The 19,515-nt window shown below is 37.7% G+C and overlaps 2 protein-coding genes across 3 annotated transcripts in view; both read left to right on the top strand.

Annotated features, from left to right (window-relative positions):
- LOC107706819 (sterile alpha motif domain-containing protein 14-like) overlaps nucleotides 1–16,928 on the top strand; it is a 17,693-nt gene extending 765 nt beyond the window's left edge. For both annotated transcript variants that reach the window (XM_016510652.1, XM_016510651.1), the window contains 8 exons: nucleotides 1,680–1,729; nucleotides 5,417–5,574; nucleotides 6,868–7,225; nucleotides 10,974–11,061; nucleotides 11,400–11,468; nucleotides 11,588–11,723; nucleotides 14,533–14,646; nucleotides 16,662–16,928. In XM_016510652.1, the coding sequence (XP_016366138.1) occupies nucleotides 1,687–1,729; nucleotides 5,417–5,574; nucleotides 6,868–7,225; nucleotides 10,974–11,061; nucleotides 11,400–11,468; nucleotides 11,588–11,723; nucleotides 14,533–14,646; nucleotides 16,662–16,823 (1,128 nt within the window). In that variant the 5' untranslated portion in view covers nucleotides 1,680–1,686 and the 3' untranslated portion in view covers nucleotides 16,824–16,928. The remainder of the gene's footprint in view (nucleotides 1–1,679; nucleotides 1,730–5,416; nucleotides 5,575–6,867; nucleotides 7,226–10,973; nucleotides 11,062–11,399; nucleotides 11,469–11,587; nucleotides 11,724–14,532; nucleotides 14,647–16,661) is intronic.
- Nucleotides 16,929–18,315: 1,387 nt separating this feature from the next.
- The window catches only part of LOC107706820 (mediator of RNA polymerase II transcription subunit 24-like), a 28,365-nt gene continuing 27,165 nt past the window's right edge, over nucleotides 18,316–19,515 (top strand). Inside the window, exons 1-2 of the mRNA XM_016510653.1 lie at nucleotides 18,316–18,433; nucleotides 18,650–18,796. Coding sequence (XP_016366139.1) covers nucleotides 18,667–18,796 — 130 coding nt within the window. The 5' untranslated portion in view covers nucleotides 18,316–18,433; nucleotides 18,650–18,666. The remainder of the gene's footprint in view (nucleotides 18,434–18,649; nucleotides 18,797–19,515) is intronic.

Below are 19,515 nucleotides of genomic sequence, written 5' to 3'. Positions count from 1 at the left end.
TTAGCAGCCCTTCCCCCCCCCCCCTCCATCACAGTGAGAGGCCCTTATAGGAATACAGACAGTGTCAGTTGCCTAGACAGTCAGATTACGTGATTTCTTAATAAGAACCAAAAAGTTAGGTGTTTGCTATAAAATTGTAGTCCTGTCTTGTGTTTATTCTGTATTTAGTGACTGTTTAGCCCAAAAAAAGGTGCAAAAACTGTCACTGGGGCAGAATCATTTCAAAAGGTACTAATATGCAACTTTTAGGAGTAAATAAAGCACAAAAGTGACAGCTTTTGTACCTTTTTTTTTGACAGTGTAGAAGAGAATAATGGTTAATGGGTCAGGTGTTTAAACACAATCACAGGGGAGGTGAACCTTTTTCAACCACCTCTCCTAATCACAATCCCTCTTTCTTCTACACGCTATTCCATCACTGTAAAAATGCTGCAGTAAAAACCTGTTAATTGGTTAACAGTAAGTTATTTGGTAAAAAAAAAAAAAAAAAACTAATAGATCTAATTGGACATTTTGTGTAATTTTACAGTTAAATACTACAGTTAAATACAGTTTTTTTTAAGAAAAACAGGTCATCTTATAATTTACAGTGGAAAAAATTAAATTGCCATACATCTGTGACAACTCACATGTGATGGTTTTCCATTGAAATAACTGTTTCTTCTTAGTTATTTTCTTCTTATGTTGTTGTTAAATAAGGATTATTGCATTTTTTTAGTGGCATGTATGTTACAATGATGTATTATTTCTCAGCTTGTGGAAGAGCTACTTGTGATTAGCTGCTTTTTTTAAATGTGGTTGTGGTGGCATATTATGAAGGTAAAAACATATTTTAGTAACATATTAAAATGTTGCCACCACATTTTTTACAGTGTAGATACAGATAAACAAAAAATGTGCAGATCAGCCTAAAAGAAGCAGACAAATATAGACAAACAGATAGACTGTGGGCGTATGGATGGACGAATGGATAGACAGGCTGACAGACAGACAGACAGACAGACAGACAGATATAGATAGATAGATAGATAGATAGATAGATAGATAGATAGATGTTATGAATATAATGGTAAGGGCACTGATTGTACTAAGGTGCTGGGCAGCAGATGGCACAGCGGCCTGTTGCCAGGACACTGTGTATGTGGCAGCCAAATCTAACCTGGCCAACTGGTCAGTGCAGTATATGTGTCTTTTTTTTAATTTTGTTCCCCTACTAAGAGAGTTTATGTTTATTTGAATTTAACAGTTATACGGTGTGTAATATAAAATACTACACATAACACCTCTTTAAGACAGTTCTTGGTTTCTCCTAAAATTCAACTACAGTAATTCAGAAATTTATAACATAGATGTAAATACTTAGAAATAGTTTGTCATTAAGCATTTAGTTTAACCTTCATAATATTGTTTATTGCCATTTGTAAATAGTTTTCTACATACAATTCTGAGCTTGGTCAATACATTTCAATTAATTTCATTCAGTGGTAATTTGAGAAGCAGATTTTAGAATCAACATTGCAGACACAAAAAGAACAGATCTGAGTACTTTTCAGTTGATCAGTGACATCTGTGCTTCCCCACTTGAAAAGCGCAGACTGCCAAGTCAAAAGCCCATGTGGCAAAGATAGACATTTTCTCTTGTCCATATGCAGTTAAATTTTAAAGTTTTACTCTTTCAGATTGAAGATGTCCTCCACTCCGCTGGCCGAGGCAGAAGAGGATGTGTTTGGTGAGTGACCTCTCCCGTCTGCCCATTCCCCTCCCCCCTCCATTAATGTCCAGATCTTCATTTCCACACTCCCAATGCACTGAGCGCATTAGTCTGGCCTCTAAAAGCACCAGGGGTTATGACTCTCTTTGAGCATGTGCACTGGTTTGTTTTAGAGTTGTAAATATTTTATTAAACATTTTTGTGAATTTTTAGATGCCATTTATCATGGTTGAGGAATAATGGTGTAATGGGCACATTCAAGTGTTTGGCTTCACAGGATTTTTGTACAGGGTTTGAAGTTGCAGCTTGCTGAGTCAGTGTCTAACCACAGGAGTTAGTGCTGAGATCTGAAAACAAGTTGGGAGAAGAAAGGTTTTGGCTATGGAATAGAGTAGTGTGACAGAGCCTAAAAATAGAGAATGTTTATGAGCATGTTCCCACTACCCCAGACCCAATAAGCAGCCTACAACATAAGAGTGCATTAGTGCCCACAAGCTTTTTCTGTGTCGTTGATTCCGTAAGTATCTTTTTTTTTTCGTTTATTTTTCACATTGGGTTTTTAAAAAAGTCTTTGTTCAAGTGTTATAAGCCATGAACCAGGCCAACCAGCTATGAGGTGTATCACAACATTGCATACTTCATTTGAAGCAAATAAGTATTTGAAAATGTTACAAGGTACAATATTATGTGTACTTAAAGGGATAGTTCACAAAAAAAAAAAAAGATAATTCTGTCATCATTTACTCACCCTCACTTTGTTGCAAACCTGTATGAGTTTCTTTCTTCTGCTGAACACAAAAGAAGATATTTTGAAGAATGACCAAACAGTTGATGGTAGCCATTGACTTCCATAGTATGGAACAAAAAATTATATGGAAGTCAGTGACTACCGTCAACTGTTTGGTTACTAACATTTTTCAAATATCTTCTTTTGTGTTCAGAAGAAAAATGAAAAAAGAATTAATCATGCAGGTTTGGAACAACATGAGGGTGAGTAAATGATGACAGAATGACAGTAAATGATAACAGAATTTAAATTTTGGGGTAAACTATTCCTTTAACGGCTTTAGTGAGGGAAATAACTACAATCCAAGCATTGCGAATGACATAATCAAATCAAAAATGATGAAGAAATATAAAACTATTAATTTATAGTCGTTGATTACATTAAAGTTTATTGCACTGTTTATTGTTATTATTTTATTTTTATTTTTTTAAGTGTTTTGACAACATAGCGAGACCGACTCGATTACATCATTTGCAGTGCTGCATGGGAGTGGGCGTTCCCTACAAACTCTTTTGCTGTGATTTTCTTGCCACAACTGTACAGAATTTTTTGTACATGACTGTGTAATTTTTCTGTATAGCATCATGGGTAATGTAGTTTTTCACCACCGATTCAGCTGTTAAACGTGATTACTTTAAAAATAGGTTAAAATAGTGTGTGCTGATGGCCATTGTAAAGACTTTAAGTCTATCCCTCACAGCCTCATTTTCATCTGCATTAAATTCAATATTGTATCTAAACTGACTAAGGTCTATACATAGTATGTGTACTATGCATAGTATGCAAATTTTCTGTAGGCGTGAAATATTTGGATTATTTACGTTTCCCAAAATATGCACTGTACAACAAAGCATATGCTCAAAAAAAATGGTGGTACAAAACAACTAGGGTGGTACCCTTTCAAAAGGTACATAATTTACCCCAAAGAGTGCATAGTAGTACCTTAAAGGTACATATTATTACCTAAAGTATACAGATTACTATGTAAATGGTGTATATTAGTACCTTTTGAAAGGGTACCACCCCAATGACAGCTTTTGTACTATTTTTTCAGAGACATGTAATGTCATATCCCTTAATGCTGTGCTCTCAGTTGACGTAACGTAATATGACTGCTTTTACTGCCTTTAATCGCCACTTGTAATTAAAAATTCATTGTTGTGAGGTCATGTGACAAACAGTGATGTCATGTGACAACAAAGTGTCATAGTACTGACCAAATGTTTATAAAATTTGTGACATGCACATATTATTTTTTTAAAAAGTAAATTTCCGCTACACGTTACAATATTACTTTTTAAAACAATACAGTATAGAATTCAAATAAATACACAAAAGTCCCTGATAAAAACTGCTGAATTTGACTACAGCATAATCATTTGGACTTCACTATTGTTTGATGTTTGATGGCTTGTGACCATCCATCTTCCTCTTGATCACATTCCAAAGGTTTTCAATGGGGTTCAGGTCTGGAGATTGGGCTGACAGGGTCTTGATCTGGTGGTCCTCCATTCACACCTTGATTGACCTGGCTGTGTGGCATGGAGCATTGTCCTGCTGGGAAAAAAACAAAAAAAACAATCATCAGAGTTGGAGAACATTGTCAGAGCAGACGTAAGCAAGTTTTCTTCCAGGACAACTTTAGCTTGATTCAGGCACCCTTCACAAAGACGAATGTGCCCGATTCCAGCCTTGCTGAAGCACCCCAAGATCATCACCGGTCCTCCACCAAATTTCACAGTGGGTGTGAGACACTGTGACTCATAGGCCTCTCCAGGTCCCCGTCTAACCTTTAGATGAGCAGGTGTTGGGCAAAGCTGAAAACTGGACTCATCAGAGAAGGTCCTTATGGTCTTTTGCAAACCTCAGCCTGGCTCTTCCTTGCTTATCATTGATGTCTTCTTTTCTAGCTTTGCACTTTGACTTCAGCCCTGCCCGTAGGAGCCTGTTTCGAACCGTCCTCGCTCTGCCGGTCTGTAGCTTTGTTGTCCGCAATCTCTGCAGCTTGACCTCGTTCTTGTCCTCACTCACAACTTTTCTTTTCAACTCTTTTGGCATGATCAATAGTTATTATTTGATTCCAATTACTTTTGAGGTACTACTAGCACTGTTTTTGCCATCCAGCTGGTCCTGTTCCAGAGCTGTATGTATGTATGTATTTTGTATTATTGAATTATTTATTTATTAATTATAGGTTTCACAGAGCCATTTAAATAACAACAAATTTATATTCATGAATACAATCATGTAGAATTTTGCAATTCACTACCTCACACTCTAAAAACAAAATATTGAAATAGGAAAACTCATGAAATTCTCGTTGGTCTGTAGCTCTAAGTTTGTATTTTGCACACATCTACGCACTTCACAGTGCCATTCTTTCACTTTAGTGTATTTGTTAGTGTGTTTGTGTACTTCCTGTTTGACTGACCCTCATACACACACACCCAGGGTGTACATGAGGAACGGCTACCCATCATTCATGTAAGTAATCTAGGCTGTTGACAGCTTAATAGAGCTTCAGGCCTGCTTTACGGTGTCACTGCATTTTATGGATTGTAACGAGCACACTAATGTGTGCATGAGTGTGTGTTGAGAGCAGTGCAGCATTTTCATCATATCTGTGGTGTTAGTTTGTGCATCTTGGGCTACACACTCTCAGAAAAAAAGGTACAAAAGCTGTCAATGGTGCAGTACCTTTTCAAAAGGTACACTTTTGTACCTTTTAGGTACTAATATGTACCTTTAAGGTACCAATATGGACTGTTTAGGTACAAAGGTGTGCCTTTTGAAAAGGTACCACCCCAGTGACAGCTTTTGTACCTTTTTTTCTGAGAGTGCATGTTTGCCTCCAAATGCTCAATATCAAAAGAACTCAGTAGTAAACATATACGTCTATGTGTTTTATACCACATTAGATCTGACGGAGGCGGTTCCAGAGACCGAACGACTTGACAGCAGCCTACAGAAAGCCAAAGCACAACTGTCAATCAAAACCAGGAGGCATCGACCCTCCCGAACCCGCCTGAGAGACAGCGTGAGCTCGATAGATGGAGATGACAGCATTGATAGAATGGTGTGTGTGTATGCTGTGGATTTCATGCATCTGATTGAATGAGTAATTCACTCAAAAAGGACAATTCTGTCATGTGTCATGTTATTGACTCACCCTTGTGTTATTCCAAACTCATATGTTGTTAAAAGGAACATCATCAATAGGTTTTTTTTTTTTTTTGATGGAGTGCCAGTCCTGACTCACTTAGTGCCCTATAGGTAAGAAAAGAATGGACTGAAGTAATTATAAGCACTATAAATAAGCAAGGGTACAGTAAAAACAGTACAATTATGAAATATTATTACAATTTAAAATAACTTTTCTTTTTCAGTATATTTTTTTGAATGTAATTTATTCATGTGATGGCAAACCTTAATTTTTAGCAGCCATTACTCCAGTCTTCAGTGTCAAAGACTTTGATATGGAACAGTAGAAAACCATGATATTATTATTTGATTAGTAGAAAGTTCAAAAGAACTTAATTTATTTTAAATAAAAATATTTTGTAAAAATTATAATTTTTTATAGTAAAAGTAAAATTATAGTAAACATTTTCTTACATAAAATATAAGTCTTTTATGTCACTTTTGATCAATTGAATGCATCCTTGCTTAATAAAAGTATTCCTTTCTTTCAAAATTTCACATTATTCACTAAAAATCTTCCCTTCCACCAAAGCTCTTTATTGGAACTATCATGGTGCTTTTTGGTGGTCATTTTTGGAGATTAACAGTCATCATCATCAAAAAAAAAAATAATTTGTTTTTTTTAATTATCCTTTTGTGTTACTCAGAAGAAGAAAAAAATGACAGCATACGCATGTATTTAATAAAAAAATTTCATTTTTAGGTAGACTATTCCTTTAAATGCAATCTTGAAATATAAACACTACAGTAGTGTTATTTTGGTATAACTGAAAAACAATTATAGTTTTTATTATAATTTTGAATAATTTTTATCTCATGTTTTCATTTTAATTTTAGTTAAAGTTTAGTAATTTTGTAGTCTTTTTGTCATATATGTTTTTTAATATGTATATATATAGATTTTATATTTTTTATTTCAGTTTTAGTTTTAGTTATTTTAGTACATCAAGTTCATGTTACTTTGGCAACAAGCTGAAATAAAATATGTTTAAGGCTTTTTTTAATATATATATATATATATATATATATATTTATTTCAGTTAATGTTTATTTTATTTCAAGTAACTTTTTTTATGGTTTTAGTTTTAGTTTCAGTTAACCCCGATAAACATGTATTCATGTGAGACTCATGGGATATAATATGTCATTGTGTGTGTCTGTGGTCTAGAGTTATGGTGGCTCCGTGCAGACCTCCTCTTCTCCAATCCACCCTTCCTTTCACTGCTCCTCCCCCTCCTCTGACCTGCTCCTTTCCTCCCCTTCCTCACGGAGAGACCGAACCTTCACCTTTGACCCTTGCACTGTGGTTGGAGAAAGGGAAGCACATGATGAAAGACGGAGCTACAGGCACCTCCTGAACACCTCCTCTCAAGAGGCTTTGCCCCTCACACCATCTAAGTCTCCCTCCAGACCCTGCGTCCATTCAGAGACATCTTCCCCAGCCCATCTTTGCCAGACGGACCACCTCAAGTCACGTGAGGGCAGCCAACCCCTTCTACACTATGGAGAATACTCACAGAGCGAAGGTTTGACCTGCATTAGAACATCTCATCTAATGTAATACCATATGATCTCGCATCATTTTACCTGATATATTTGTATATGTATAAATACATATGTAATGCTACATTATGATTATTTAATATGATGTGTGTAACACAGTTCGTAGTCACGGGAAGAAGGAGACGGGAACCGGCGAACATTTAAACAAAAGTTTAATTAAATAAACAAACACAAAATGAAAGTAAAGCGGCAGCCCCTCGCGGACGACTGCCGCACACAAAACACAAAATAAAATCCAGGCCTGGTCCTCTCTCGTCCAACACGGTCGTCACTCCTCCCTTTTATCCTTCCGGAGCTCCTCCGTGAGACTCGAGTTCCCACGGCTCTCGGCCCCGCCCCCACTCGTCACATACCCACATCGCCCCTCGCAGGCCTGGGGGTACTCCCGAGACTGCGCTCTACTCCCCCCCTCCCCCCTCCGGGGGAGCAGATCATGGCGGCCGCGGCGTACCTGGGGGTAAGGACAGACAGACGAGGCGAGAGAAAAGGAGACGGAAGGATGCTGCTTCCCGATCTCCTCAGCACCGCGATCCCCCTCAGCAGCGAGGGCTCTCTGACAGCGTGTCCCTCCTTCCTCCCGGGTTTCGGCACCAATGTAACACAGTTCGTAGTCACGGGAAGAAGGAGACGGGAACGGCGAACATTTAAACAAAACTTTAATTAAATAAACAAACACAAAATAAAATCCAGGCCTGGTCCTCTCTCGTCCAACACGGTCGTCACTCCTCCCTTTTATCCTTCCGGAGCTCCTCCGTGAGACTCGAGACCGGTGAGTGGTGCAGGTGTCGCTCATTATCAATTACTCCACCGGCCTCGCTCCGTTCCCACGGCTCTCGGCCCCGCCCCCACTCGTCACAATGTGCTAACCACCAAATCAGCAAGTTACTTAAAAGTTTAACTTGTACAATAAATGTGAACATGATTCTGAAATTATTTTGATTCTAATAGTTATTCTGATCCTGATTCTGACTCTGATTCTGACCTGGATTACTGTAGATTTTAATTTTGAGCTTCTATTCTGGTTCTGATCTGGACTAAATTCTGGTCCAGTTGTCATATTTGGAAATCCCTTTTTTTTTGCTCTCCTGAATCAGGTAATCCTTTTCTGGTAAAAAAATAATAAAAATGGCGGCGCGCACGGGCGCAGCGGCTTTTGGCTCCCTCACATGATGTCTGTTTTTCAAATGACTCAAGGCGGATATGGCAGGGCATACAGACCATTACGAATTTCAGGGGCTGTGCTACTACTGTAGGGACTAATTACTCTGCCCAACTGGCGGAGGAGCTGAACTGCTTCTTTGCACGTTTTGAGGCAACCCAGCAAAATACAGTCTCGTCACTTCAGCCTATACCAGCAGGTAACACCCCTGCACTCACCTTACAGGAGCATGAGGTGAGAAGGGTGCAAAGGTCACTGAACCCGAGAAAAGCAACTGGCCCAGACAGAGTACCTGGGAAGGTACTCAAGGCATGTGCTGACCAACTGACACCGGTTTGCACCAATATCTTCAATCAGTCCTTGTTACAAGCCATCATACCACGCTGCCTGAAGTCAGCTACCATCATACAATCCCCAAAACATCTTTGCCGATCAGCCTCAATGACTACCGCCCAGTGGCACTTACACCGGTAATCATGAAATGCTTCGAGAGGCTGGTCTTGTATCATATTAAAGCCAGTCTCCCCTCTACATTTGATGAGCATCAGTTCGCCTACTGAACGAATAGAGCTACTGAAGATGCTATAGCTTTAGCTCTACACACTGTACTGAGTCACCTGGAAAAACATGGAAATTATGTTAGGATGCTGTTCATTGATTATAGTTTAGCATATAATACCATTATCCCGGACATTCTGGTCTGTAAACTGACAAACCTAGATCTTCCCACACTCACCTGTCACTGGATTAAGGACTTCCTGACAAACCGTTCTCAGGGTGTGAAGATGGGTCCTTATGTCTCCTCCACTCGCTTACTCAGCATTGGCTCTCCACAGGGGTGTGTGCTGAGCCCTCTACTGTATTCACTCTATACATATGATTGTATCCCAGTTCATCGCAGTAACACCACCATTACATTTGCGGATGATACAACAGTGATTGGCCTTATCACTGGGGGAGATGAGATGGACTATAGAGATGAGGTCCAGCAACTAACATCATGGAGTTCAGCTAACAACCTGACCTTAAACACCTCTAAGACAAAAGAGCTCATTTTAGACTTCAGAAAGCATAAGATAGATCCGCTCCCTCTATACATCAATGGGGACTGTGTTGAGAGGGTCCAAAGCTTCAAATTTCTGGATACCATCATCTTTGCTGACCTATCCTGGAAGGCACATACTTCAGCGGTTATCAAGAAGGCATAAGAATCCTTTCTTCCTAAGAATCCTTACATTTCTTAAGGATTCTTAGGAAGAACAATCTAAGTGGAAAGTTGCTGGTAAACTTTTACCGCTGTTCTATTGACATATTGCATTATAGTATGGCATGCTAGCTGTTCTGAGGCAGACAAGAAGGGGCTTCAAAGGATCATTAAGACTGCTGAGAGGATCTCTGGCAGTCCCTTACCATCACTGAAGGATCTATATAACTCTTGAGTCCTCAATAAGGTCAAAAATATACTAAAGGACTCAACACACCCTGGTTTTTACTTGTTTCAGCTCTTGCCATCAGGCAGGCGCTACCGAAGCTTTAAAACAAGGACCAAGAGATTTAAGGACCGTTTCTTTCCTAGAGCCATAAACATTATGAACTCCATTATGCACTGACCTCATATATTCTTCACTTGAATGTTAAACTTACTGTAATGCAGGGGTTTTTTCCCCCCCTCTCTTTCCCCCTTTGGGGAGACTTAGTGCAATAGACATGTGTGCGATATAATTCTCAACTTGCTTGTTGAAAGTTAGTCTTGAGTAACTTGAACTCTTTATTGTGCAAGTACGTAACATTGTTAAGTTGGGACTAATGTGTTTGTTAAATGTGCACTACGTGATATATGTAAATTATGCTGGGGGGAAGCTATCCTAATTTCATTATACATGTGTATAATGAAAATAAAGGTATTCATTCAAAGCAACATTGGATTAGATCACCCTGATCCACATACAAACTTTTCCAGATAATCAAATATGGATTTCCAGCGCTCTAAATGGGACTACATATCACAATGTAAAATATATCTTTTATACAGTTTAAAAAATGTTGTTCCTAAAATCCACCCTGAATCCACCCTTCTACTGGGATCAGGATTTTTTTTTGGATCAAACGTATCCTAATCCAACTAAAAACTTTTGAACAACACATACTGAAGGTTTGATCCAGTTTGATCCAAGACTGGATTACAATCCAATTACAGAATACTTATAATTCGATTACAGAATCCTTTTTTTCTGTTGAGCAACCCATTTTCAAGATATGATCTAATCTAATCAAAAATATGATCAACTTTCTTTTGAAAAACTGATATGTTGTCCCATTTAGAGCACTGAAAATTCAGATTTGGTAATCTGGAAAAATTAGTAACATGTCCTAGGATGATCCAATCCAATTTTGCTTTGAAAAACCGGCACAAAATTAAGATTACCTGATCCTGGATAGCAAAACATGGGATCGACAAATCTGGATCTTTCTGATCCATATTAAACATTTCAAACAGCTGGGCCCAGATTCTGATCTGGATTCTGATGCTCATTTTGATGATCTGTTTTCAGACGACAGTCATGACACAGGCCCTGATGAACCTGATAGTCCAACAGTGCTTCTGGACAAGAAAACCAGGAGACGTTTTCTTGATCTGGGGTTGGTATCTTATGAGTTTCGAACTACAAAATAATAATGATCAAAAAAATCAGCAATTAAATGTTTTACATTTTTAAATGTAAATGTCTTGAACCACAGTTTTTTTTTATCATACCAGAAGTTTGCTAACTATGTCTATAAACATTTTGGAAGATTTTAAATGTTTTTTAATGTTAAAAATGCTGGGACAACTATAATTGAGCTTTTTTTTTGGTTTATTTTCTGACAACTGTAAACACTGTCTATGTATGTGAGAGCAAAATTTGTTCATCATACAGATGCAGTAGTAGTGGCCAGAGTTGGGCTTTAAAGATTATCTGCTTGTTTTTTGTGGGCAGGGTCACTTTACGTCGCACATATGGAAAGTTCAGGAAAGACAGATCCAACAGACTATCAGCAGGAAATCGGTATGTGTGTGAGTCCGTCCTGCATTTATTCAACTATTGTCAGTCATCTAAGCACTAGTGTTTCCTTGCATACCTGTATAGATGTAGATGTGTGAGGTATTTTGTGTGTTTGTATCCAGGGATTCAGAGAGGACAGAGAACCGGTCCTCGCGTTCCTCTGGTCCACCGTTTGTGCCTTTCTCTTGGTTCAGTGAAAGATTAAGAGGTTCTGGCTCCCCCAAGAACATCCAGTCCCCATCCAGTCCTTTCACCCAGGTAACCTAACCTCATCTGGAGTCCACAGGTTCTATTATTGTTGTATGAGGAAAACTATAGTGCTCCAGTGATGATGTATTTTTACAGGCCAGAAGTTAGAATGCCCCTGGTTCCTTCTACAAAATTTCACAAGGATTTTTCCAGTTCAGTGTAATGCTGTTTAATGTCCCCCAACAACCTCTGTAATCCCATTTAGCCACTTGTTAGCAACTGGCTTTTTCAAAACAAGTGAAAGCTTTAAAAATCTCAAAGGGGTATTACTGATGTATTTTTTGCCATAGAATAAAACATGAAAATATCTTGAACCTCTGTTCACCACAGACCTTATTTCAGGCATTTAACCAAAAACCTGTAAAAAAAAAAAAAAAAAGACTTTAGGATGATGGAACCAAACATGCTAAAATGCTAGCACGTTTCTGAGCTTTTCCAGCTGTTCGTCTACATATTTTATTGAAAAACTAATTCAGGAGCATGTGTGCAAGGTGTCTAAAGGTGAAGTGTGTCAATGTTGTATAATATATACTGTTACGTCGCTACGGGACGAGGATACTCCCCTCGGCGTGGACTCACTGGCCCGCCCATGGCCCAATGTGCTGATCTATGTTTTTCCTCCGCTCTGCCTAATAACTCCTACTCTGGTCAGGGTAAAAGAACAGAGCCTGACTACCATTCAGAATGCTAGAGCTTATTCTACACGCTCCCTTTATGATTGCAAGTGGTGTGTGTTTGAGGAGTGGTACAAGGGGCACTAGATGATATCATATCAGTGCTCAGTATTTATTTAAATTTTGTATTTTTTATTTTTTTTTGCAAGACCTTATCAATGGTGGAAAAACCTTTTCCACTATTAAGGTCTACCTAGCGGCTATCGCTGCATGTCATGTTGGGTTCGATGGCACTACGGTAGGGCCTTCGGTAATCCCCTTATTCATAGATTTATGAACGTCGCCTGCCTTCCCCTTCCAGTCACTAGAAGGGCACTTCCAGAATGGAACCTCTCCATGGTGTTGGAGGACTTGTGTCAACAGCCTTTTGAACCTCTGGAAGATGTCTCCCTTAAGCTTCTGACTTTCAAGACAGCTCTGCTCCTGGCCTTGGTGTCAGTGATTTGCACGCACTCTCTCTTCAAACCTCGTCCACTAAATTCTCTCTCAGTGGAGATAAGGTTTTTCTCAGGCCTAACCGGGCCTTTATGCCAAAATGCTTATCAGCATTCACTTGTGAGGTGCTTGAGCTTTTCACCCTCCCCCATTCTCCTCTGCAGAGGATCAGAGGCTAAATGCTTTATGTCCTGTTCGTGCCCTGCGGGTTTACATCGACAGGACCAGCCCAGCCCCCAGGCCCCCATGCAATATGTGTGTTGTCAGGTTTTGTATGCATGTTACCGCATGTCATTTCTTATGACTGGTATTGCACTCTCACTTTGTGGGGGGTCTGATACTTGGTGACGTGTCAAGCCCCACCTTCCAGGTGACTGTCCTCTGGCATACAGGGCCTCATTGTGAGCGTACTGGGCAACCGGGGAGCTGTCCATATCTCCCATAGGTGGACCTCGAACACGAGATGATGAAAGAGAACAATAGGTTACTGTTCGTAACCCTGGTTCTCTGAAACATTGAGTGGAGAGATCCACCAATGGCGCTCTTCCACTGCATGGTACAGCTCAATATGACTCAACATGACTTGTGGGATTTTCCACAGTGTACAGTACCTAGTACCTGGTATTTTTTTTTTGTACCACCTCGGTTGAGGTTCCAAGCGAGCTGTACCGCTACTAAAATGTGACGTGTGAACACTGCAGATCACTGATTGGTCAGAGAGAATGGTCACTACCAGCGTCATTGGATTTGCGACACGAGATACCAAACCCACTAGATTTAAATAGTCAGCAACAGCCACTGGAGTTTAATTTGTTTGCACAACGACCGTCTTTGCGTGAAACAACCATCGCACGCAACTTGAGAAAAGAAATGGCATTATTGTGGTTAGTAAACAAGGTGGCGGAGCAACTATAAGGATTTGTCTATAATCCCACCCACTTTGAAGCGGCACTAAACTGCAGTGGACAAGCAAACCGAGCCAAAGTAAAGCGAATTGAGACATACCACGCAGTGGAAAAGCGCCACAAGTTTGCCCCGCTTGCTGCACGAGAAGCGAATATGCTCACTGAGGAAATGTAGCTCATGCAGGGGTTTTATGTGCTCAGTTAAGGGGCGTTACCTTACCTGCTATTGGGCACGCGCTCCTGCCTATCAAGCCAGACTTGGTGCAACTGGATGCTTCTGCAGAGGTCAGGCATGGATGCCCTTCCCATAGATGGATCTCTCCACTCGATGTTTCAGAGAACCAGGGTTTTGAACAGCAACCTATTGTTTTATGTCATCCAGCACTCTACATCTTAAAATCTTAGAAAGAATGGCTGAAGTTTATTTTCACTCTGATATTAATAGTTTAAGCAGCACATTTCAAGGACTGAGGGACTGGGCAGTTAAATCTGATAGCAAACCCACAGCATCTGTGTATACAGTATTTCTCATTTCACAAAACGAAGGTAGCCCGATTAATCATGAGGGCCAGAGAGAGGGTCATGAAAAAATGGCAATTGCAAAATATTAACTCTAGTATACGTCAAGAAAAAGAAAAAGATGTGAGCCCTTCAATGAAATGAAAATAATGATAAATACTGCAATTTCTATATGAATTCTCTCAGATTAAATGAATAGCCTCTTTGACAGAGATTAATTATTTATTTTAAACATCCAATAATGGAATATTATAGTGCTGTAGCACTCTTTCCGCTTTCTTCAAGGGCTCCAGTACTGATGAGGACTTTGATTCTTCAGTGGGTTTACTGGAAGACTGCAGACTCTGCAAGACTGAGTCATCACAACCCTATCAGACCCTCCCAGAGCATTCAGATGGGGTGAGATAACATAACTTAAACTATATCGTAGAAATTACCCATTTTCATTAAAATAAAGTATATTTATAATGTAATGCCTTTATCACTGTTTAGAATACTATGAAATACGTTGCCTGCCTTATTCTGTGTAAGAAGCCACATCATCTCACAGAAGGATTTATTTCAAACACTCAACTGACGTTATGAAGTGAGTTTGGAGTAAAAATATGTTATTAAATGTGGTATTTTCACATGCTTTCAGATGGAGCAGCATTTACTTCACAGAGCCGTAGTTCACTGAGAAGCTATGCAAACAGCTGTCATTATCGCGAACGATTTCTTCGATTTCAGAATCGCGCAATAAAATCGTCTGCGATTTTTTTGCGTAACTTGTCAGTGAACTACGGCTCTGTGTAGTAAATGCTGCTCCATCTGAAAGCACGTGATGATGATTTACTGCTGATTACAGAACCGGCTTTACTAACAAAATGCGCATGACAATCGCATTCGATTAATCATGCAGCCCTATCCAGTCATGTCTAAATTTGGTCAATCCGCTTGAGTTGCACCTTTAATAGAATAGTTCATACAGATATAAGGCTTAGCTATGTATATGGTGAATAGTTAATACACATAAATAAGTACACTACTAAAAGTACAAAAGTTTGGAATAATATACTGTATATTTTTTTTAAGTCTCTTACATCTCATACTTAAAGAAGTATTCTTATGAAGACTGCATTTGATCAAAAATACAATCAAAACAGTAATATTGTAAAATATTATTGCAATTTAAAACAACTGTTTTCTATTTTAGTACATTTTAAAGAAATGTATTCATGTGATGGCAAAGCTGAATTTTCAGCATCATTACTCCAGTCTTCAGTGTCACATGTACATTCAGAAATCATTCTAATATGCTGATTTGATTCTCAAGAAACATTTTGAAAACAGTTTATGATACCTAATATTTTTTTCTGGAATTCATGATACCATTTAAAAGTGTGGGCTCAGTAAGATTTAAACAATTATACATTAATACCTTTATTCAGGACACTTTACATTTGATCAAAAGTGACAGTAAAGACATTTATAATGTTACAAATTATTTCCCTTTCAAAGAAATGCTGTTCTTTTGAACTTTCTATTTATCAAAGAATCCTGAAAAAATGCATCACGGTTTCCACAAAAAAAAAATGTTAAGCATCAAAATCTGTTTTCAACATTGATAATTATAAGAACCACTATTAACATTTGAGACCCAATAATAATAATTGAGCCCAAATAAGCATATTAGAATGATTTCTGAAGGATCATGTTACACTCAAGACTTGAGTAATGATGCTCAAAACTCAGCTTTGCAATCACAGGAATAAATTACATTTTAAAATATATTAAAACAGAAAACAGTTCTTTTAAACCGTATTTTTAATCAAATAAATGCAGCCTTGATGAGCATAAAATACTTTTTTTCAAAAATATTAAAACATCTTAATTATTCCAAACCTTTGACTTTTAGTGTATATAAATAAACCTGAGGGTGCAGCTATTTAATGCTAAATCCAAAAAGGGACAGAAAGGTAGGTTGCAGAACTGCTTGCAATAACATCTTAATATACAGGCAGAACATTAATATAGATTTTTCATGAAGTGCCGTTTCAGTCCTCTCAAATGCAGAGAGGAACATTTGGAGATCGATGGCACTGGCACACTGCTATACAGCATAGAGTCGTTCACCTAGAAAGAGAATCATATTATATTGAATTGAAACAGATTCACACTAGCTTAATCATATTAAAGGTGGTTTGTGCTGCATATTCAATTTGTGCTCAGTAAATAAACTGCTGTGCTGTTTGAATATGCTGAAATAAAGCATTTGGTACAGTTGCCTGTTGGTTTGCTTGAGCAGTCTTTCTTCAAACATTACACCTATGACCAACAAAGGTATAATTTGCTCCTTGTTAAAAAAAACTGTCGCTCTAAACCATTCTGTCTATATTTTTATTTTATTTTTTTTTTTATTTTTTTTTTCCCAGAATGACTGTGACAGCAGTCGTGGCACAGATTTCAGTTTTAAAAAGAAAATGCTTTCTGCTGCTGGTAAAGATAGGACAGAGCGACAGAATGGCGTTCATGGAAAACGGGACAGCGGGAAAAATGGACACAGTGAAGATGGACAAAAATTACTGACCACTTGATGGCGTTTCTGAAAGACTGAATTACAATACGCTGCAGGTGCCATTATTAATGTCAAACATTGTGTTGGCTTTCACAATGTATTACTGATGGATATAGTAATAAAGATGACTTGCAAAATTTGTACATTTACATATTTTACTGAAAAAACTGATTCAGGAACATGTGTGCAAGGTGTCTAAAGGTGAAGTGTGTCATTATTGTGTAATTTACTGTACATTAATGAGATTTTGTCAGCATATTTGTCATGAAAACATTCACAAAAGAACAATTCTGACATATTATTTAGAAGAAAAACAATTGAGTTCTAGATGTGCTTGAATAATCTGGATTAGGCCTATGGATAACAACTGGACCATGAAGTTAAAAACGTTTCAAAACCAGGCTCAAGCCAGCTTGATGATAGAATTACACTTGACAAAATGAATGACAAATTAGCATAATAACTGTAGAATGTCTGTAGAAATCAATGTGATTTTACAGCTTTAGGCAGAACCTGGATGAGCAACAACATATTCTACCCAACGGGGTGCTGCTTCTGAATCTACGGGTTGACATATCTACTGTAGTACCGAACGAATGAACCAAAGAGTCCTTTTTAGTGAATCAGAATGATTAGCACGACCAGTGTATCTTAAAAATTATAATTTGTCCATCATCGATCTCCTGTACCTCCTCGCCCACTGAGACATTTCGCATCGGACATCAAGACCAGATAGCAATATCAGAATTCTTCTGAGTCGATTCAGTTGAACTGGTTCACAAAGCGAATGATGCATTTGTGAATGTGAATTCGAATGATCCAATTACAGCGATTAACAACTCACTGATGCAATGGTACGGTCAAAGCAATATTTCAATATTCAATATTTCGACTGTGCATAATGTTCATAATGTCATATTTAGCTCTACCTTTTCTGTAAGACTGAGACAAGCCCCGACTCTTAAAATGTGTGTTTTTTTTTTATATCAAATAGACAAAAGTAACTACTTTTGTACTTTTCCTCAAAGTGTAAAATGAACACTTGTACTTTTACTATAGAGTATGAACCATTATGGAAAGGAGCTGGAATCGTTCAGATAAACCCGAATCGGAACTATTATAACTATTTTAAGCTCGTATTGATGAAGATTATTATTATTATTATAATTAAGAATACAAATAAGAACGACACCATTATATTTTCAAAATAGCACTGGACTTGGAAACCTTTATTTTTAAGAGTGTGTGGAGTATATGGGGCATTTATACCATGATACTGAATTAATTATTACCATAAACACGTATTATGTATTTATATTAAAGAAAACCGTGGTATTACCATGATGTCGTGTCGAGACATGGTATTACTTAGTTACATACGTAATTGTTATAGTGACAACTATTTCAGCGTTTCTTCTAAATCAAAAGTACAACGCAACACAATCTCCCGTCCAATCAAGAGACGCTACATCAGATCACCCAATCGGATGGATCTATGCTGCAGTAAACAGACACTTTCGGCCAATCAGAGGACGCGATCTTACAGACCAATATGGCGGCGTTGAGGTGTGGGGATTGTAAATGAACAAAAACCTAATTCGTTTACTGCATAAACGGGACTATTTTGTGGTAAGCGGAATTTAAAAAATAAGAAATCATAAATTGGCATTTTATCACATTTTTACATGTTAACTATATACTGTATACGACAAATATGTGTTATTTTTTATGAGATGAGATTTTAGATCATGAGTAGAGCTGGTATCTGACGTTCTCCTGTCATACACTGGGATGTGACTTTAAACTTAATTTATACTGTTGATTAATTGATATTTTGATCTATAGTTTAAGAAACAGACAGAATGAAGGTGGTAAATCTGAAGCAGGCTATCCTACAGGCGTGGAAGGAACGCTGGAGTGATTATCAATGGGCCATTAACATCAAGAAGAACTGTCCTAAAGGAGCCTCATGGGACTACCTCAATCTAGCAGGTCATATCTAAATTTTCACCTCATATTCATTAAACAAATATTATACACAACCCAGTTTTAGCCATTTGGAAGCAATTCATTTTGAGGACATATGCACATGATTATGTTTTAAGCTCTGGTGTATTTTAAAGGGGGCATCATGGTCTTTTCTGGTCTAAATGATCACCAAGGCTTTGATTGATTTGATTAAACATACAGTATAAACAATAATAGTGTGAAATATTATTACAATTTAAATGACTGTTTTCTGTTTTTAAAATATTATTTATTCCTTTGATGGCAAAGCTAAATTTTCAGCAGCCATTACTCCAGTCATAAAATTATATATATTTTATATAAGAAATTATCATGATTTCCACAAAAAACTTACTATATATATATATATATATATATATATTCTGTATAATGTTTACGTTTGATTTATATTAAATTGTAATAATATTTCACAATATTACTGTTTTTACTATATGATTTTACTGTATGATTAATCAAATAAATGCAGCCTTGGTGATCATAAGAGACTTCTTTCAAAAACATTACAAAATCTTAATTACGGTATTCCAACCTTTTGAACTGACCAATGATATTATATATTATATATGTATAAACCATACATATATAATATATAATATCATTGGTCAGTTCAAAATGGGTTTAAATTTTAAAAGTCAAAAACTGTATGTATGCATTTTTGTCTTTTACAATCTATGCATCTAGAT

Source organism: Sinocyclocheilus rhinocerous, unplaced genomic scaffold, assembly GCF_001515625.1.
Source record: "Sinocyclocheilus rhinocerous isolate Xijiao unplaced genomic scaffold, SAMN03320098_v1.1 scaffold3888, whole genome shotgun sequence".
Lineage (NCBI taxonomy): Eukaryota > Metazoa > Chordata > Actinopteri > Cypriniformes > Cyprinidae > Sinocyclocheilus > Sinocyclocheilus rhinocerous.
This window is presented reverse-complemented; position numbering and strand designations above follow the sequence as displayed.